The 3,850-nt window shown below is 42.3% G+C and overlaps 1 protein-coding gene across 1 annotated transcript in view; it reads left to right on the top strand.

Moving 5' to 3' along the window:
• Positions 1-3,850, top strand: part of c1qtnf12 (C1q and TNF related 12) — a 114,783-nt gene that overhangs the window by 91,519 nt on the left and 19,414 nt on the right. Inside the window, exon 5 of the mRNA XM_037683798.1 lies at positions 838-946. Within this exon, the coding sequence (XP_037539726.1) occupies positions 838-946 (109 nt within the window). The remainder of the gene's footprint in view (positions 1-837; positions 947-3,850) is intronic.

The raw sequence follows: 3,850 nt of genomic DNA, 5'->3' as shown, positions 1-3,850 counted from the left end.
CTGCAGTCAACCTACTTCACATATGGGGAGCAATATTATAGGCAGAAACATGGGTGTGCTATGGGGTCTCCAGTTTCTCCTATTGTTGCCAACCTGTACATGGAGGAGGTAGAAAAGAGAGCCTTGACGTCCTTTTCAGGGACACCACCAAGTCATTGGTTCAGGTATGTTGACGACACCTGGGTTAAAATTAAATCTCAGGAAGTCCAACATTTTACTGACCACATCAGCTCTGTGGATAAATACATCAAGTTCACACGAGAAGATGAAAAAAATGGCAAGTTGGCTTTCTTGGACTGTGAGGTCTCAGTCTCTGATAGAGGACATTTGCAAACTGAGGTGTACCGCAAACCTACCCACACAGACCAGTATTTGCAGTTTGACTCCTATCACCCTTTGGAGCACAAGTTAGGAGTCATCAGGACTCTGTATCACAGAGCAGACAGCGTCCCCACTAGCTCAGGAGCCAGGCAGAAGGAGAAATCCCACACAAGACAGGCTCTAGAGCAATGTGGATATCCTAACTTGGCCTTCCTGAAAGCAGAGAAGAAACCCAAGTTGTTAGGTTGTAAAAAGTGTGCAAATACCTGTATATATCCTGTGCCTGTACAGTATCAGTCATATTTGTGAGCTGCTGACAAAGTGAAACATCTACAAGTTAAAAGGAAACAGAAAGGTTCTCAATTCCGTGAACTCTATTAGGTCATTTTGTTGCTGTGTCAAAGTTCATTCTGTTTGGGTTCTGTCTGCACAGCTGCTGTGTGTTGTTTTGGTCTGTGGTGGTTTTATTGTGGCAGTAAGCTTACAATAAAATGACAAGTTTCTTTGTGTTTACAGCCACCTGCTAAAGGAGCGTTCCACAGAGGGACAGGAATGGACCAGACCACCGGCAGGTTCACTGCCCACATCACAGGGATCTACCAGTTCTCTGCTAACGTCCACATTGGTAACTCACAGTAACTTTCCTCTATTTCACACAGATACGCCTTAAAGCTCTCGTACAATAAAAGTCCTCCCACACAGGTGTTTATTTTCCTGCTGACTAATTTTCAAAAGACTCCAGGTGTTTGGATAGACCTTACCCTCATACTTATGTGGGCTTTGTTAAAATGTTATTTATCCTCATTATCGTTATTTACACGTCAAGTTTAGGAACAAGCATTAATGAGAAACAGCCCTGATTTGGCTTATTTTTCTTAAATGACTAATGATCATAGGCGTCACAACCATTATATGTGAAGGGGACAAGTCCCCCCCACATTAAAAAAAAAAACTTTCATTGGGACCCTACTTGAGCCCACTTTTACTATGAAACATTAGTTCAGGCGGCGCAGTTTCTCTTTCTTCGTGAACAAATCCATTCCACTTGATTAATAGGAGAATACTCAATCTAATAAAACTCCACTCCAGGTTTTCCTGGTTACCTCCAGGTTACCTCCACCTCTACACACAGAGCAGAAACTGTGCAGGCAGTCGCTGCTGAGTCTCCTGCTTCGGTAGAAAACGCTCACAGGTGCAGGAGATGGAGACACCTCTGTGTTGCTCACTCGCCAGTTTAGCAAGCTTGGTGCAGGCAGTTGTTGACCAGGGGGTTGATCATCAACATATATTCATGTTAGGAGGATGCTTGAGTGCAGCGCTACGTCTATAGCATGTTCTCTTAGCAGTAACTGTGACACTGTAAGACGCTGTAAGTGTAAGAGACGCTGTGTGTTCAGGTGCATTAAAGTTGAAATGTCTTTAAAAACCCCACACCTTATTGTCCTCAAGCTTCGTGAGAAACATCATTTAGATGAGTAGTGTTGAACACAAGTAAAAAAGTCTAGTGGTGATGTTTCTTATTTCTCTATAAACACAAATAGTGCAGATCTGACGCTCTGTATTAAAGTGTATTAAAGTTAAAATGTCTCTAAAACCCACAGCTGAATTTACACAAACTTGGTGAAAAATATGCTTTAAATGTGTGGAATTAAAGCAAATCTAGGTGAAATGTTGCTTTTTTGTACATTAGTGTACATTTCTTTTGCACACACGCACGCGCGCACACACCTACACACATCGTTGTGTTCCCCCCACATTACGGATGCTTCTGACGCCCTTGCTAATAATGATACAGTCCTCTTGAGTTCTGGTCCAAGTGGCAACATAACTGTGGTTACTGATGGAAACAGTAAATATGGTGTCATTTATTGAATCACAGAAGTCTGGTTGTGATGAGTGGCTGCAAATACACAAACACAACATTTGTGCTGCCAAACCAACAATGGTTTAATAAAGACATCAGTTTAAATATGAACAGCTGTGATTTGATTTTACAGCATGATAAACAGCATGTTGGTTATCTGGTCCTACGGTTGTTCATCTGTCGCATGACCATGGGCGTCAGAAGCATCTGTAATGTGGGGGGGACACTATAGTGTGTGTGCACATGCGCGTAGTGTACAAAAAAGCAACATTTCATTCGGATTTCCTTACTTTAATTCCTTTTAAAGCATGTTTCTCTTCTCACTAATAAGTTTGTGTAAATTCAGCAATGGGTTTTAAAGACATTTTAACTTTAATACACATTAATACAGAGCGTCAGGTCAGCACTATTTGTGTTTATAGAGAAATAAAAAACATCACCACTAGACTTTTTTACTTGTATTCAACATTACTCATCTAAATTGTGTTTCTCATTAAGCTTGAGAACAATAAGGTGTGGTGTTTAAAAGATATTTCAACTTTAATGCCCCTGAACTTACAGAGTCTCTTAAACCTGTCGTGTCTTACAGCGTCACGGTCACTGCTAAGCTAAGGTGCTACAGATGTAGCGCTGCACTTCTCTCCTCCTAACATGAATATAAGTTTATGATCAACCTCCCCGGTCAACAACTGCCCGCACTAAGCTCGCTAAACTGGTCAGCGATCAACACAGTGGCGTCTCCATCTCCTCCACCTGTGAGCGTTTTCTGCTGAGGCAGGAGTAGACGTACAAAGAGCGTTGGATGTAACCAGGAAAACCTGCAGTGGATTTTTAGTGGTTTGACTATTCTCCTATTAATCAAGTGGAATGGATTGGTTCACGAAGAAAGAAACTGCGCTGCCTGAACTAATGTTTCATATTAAAAGTGTGTGTGTGTGGGGGGGAGTCCAAATTAACGATTTTTTAATGTGGGGGGGACATGTCCCCATCACATATAATGGTTGCGATGCCTATGCGCATGACTGTGACTTTTTTCCCCAACGAGTCCTTCAAAATTTAAACTGTGGTGACCTTGAAAAGGCTGTGATGGACTTGTGACCTGTCCACCCCCGCCCCTCACACAGTGATTGCTGGACATGGGCACCGGCGATCCACGTGACCCAAAATGGAAGAAGCGGGTAAAAGATAATGGCTGGATGGACCTTGAAAAGGGCAAAATACAACAATGGACAAAACAGTATTTTTAATCATAGCAGCAACATAGAAAACTCAAAAATCACAAGAAACTGTATTTACAAAACATATAAGAAAACCACATTAGGGAGAGAGGTGGTGCAGAGGTTAGAGAAGGCAAGCCTGTAAACGGAAGGTTGCCAGCTCAACCCCGGGAGCTAAAACATCAAAATTTGGGTGGGAAACGTGAAGCACCCACACCTACCTTCACCCTCATTTGCCCCACTTTGGACCCCTGAGCAAGGCACTTAACCCCCACCATCTGCTCCCCAGCTGGCAGCTCTCTGCTCCACACAGAGGTCTGTGCTAGCTCGGGGGTCTGTGGTTATGTCAGGAAGGACATCCGGTGTAAAATATCTTGTAGAGTTTGTATTCTTTTGTTTTTATTATATTTTTCATTAAATGTTTATCATTTACATGTAACAAAATTCA

Source organism: Nematolebias whitei, chromosome 11, assembly GCF_014905685.2.
Source record: "Nematolebias whitei isolate Nwh7 chromosome 11, NemWhi1, whole genome shotgun sequence".
Lineage (NCBI taxonomy): Eukaryota > Metazoa > Chordata > Actinopteri > Cyprinodontiformes > Rivulidae > Nematolebias > Nematolebias whitei.
This window is presented reverse-complemented; position numbering and strand designations above follow the sequence as displayed.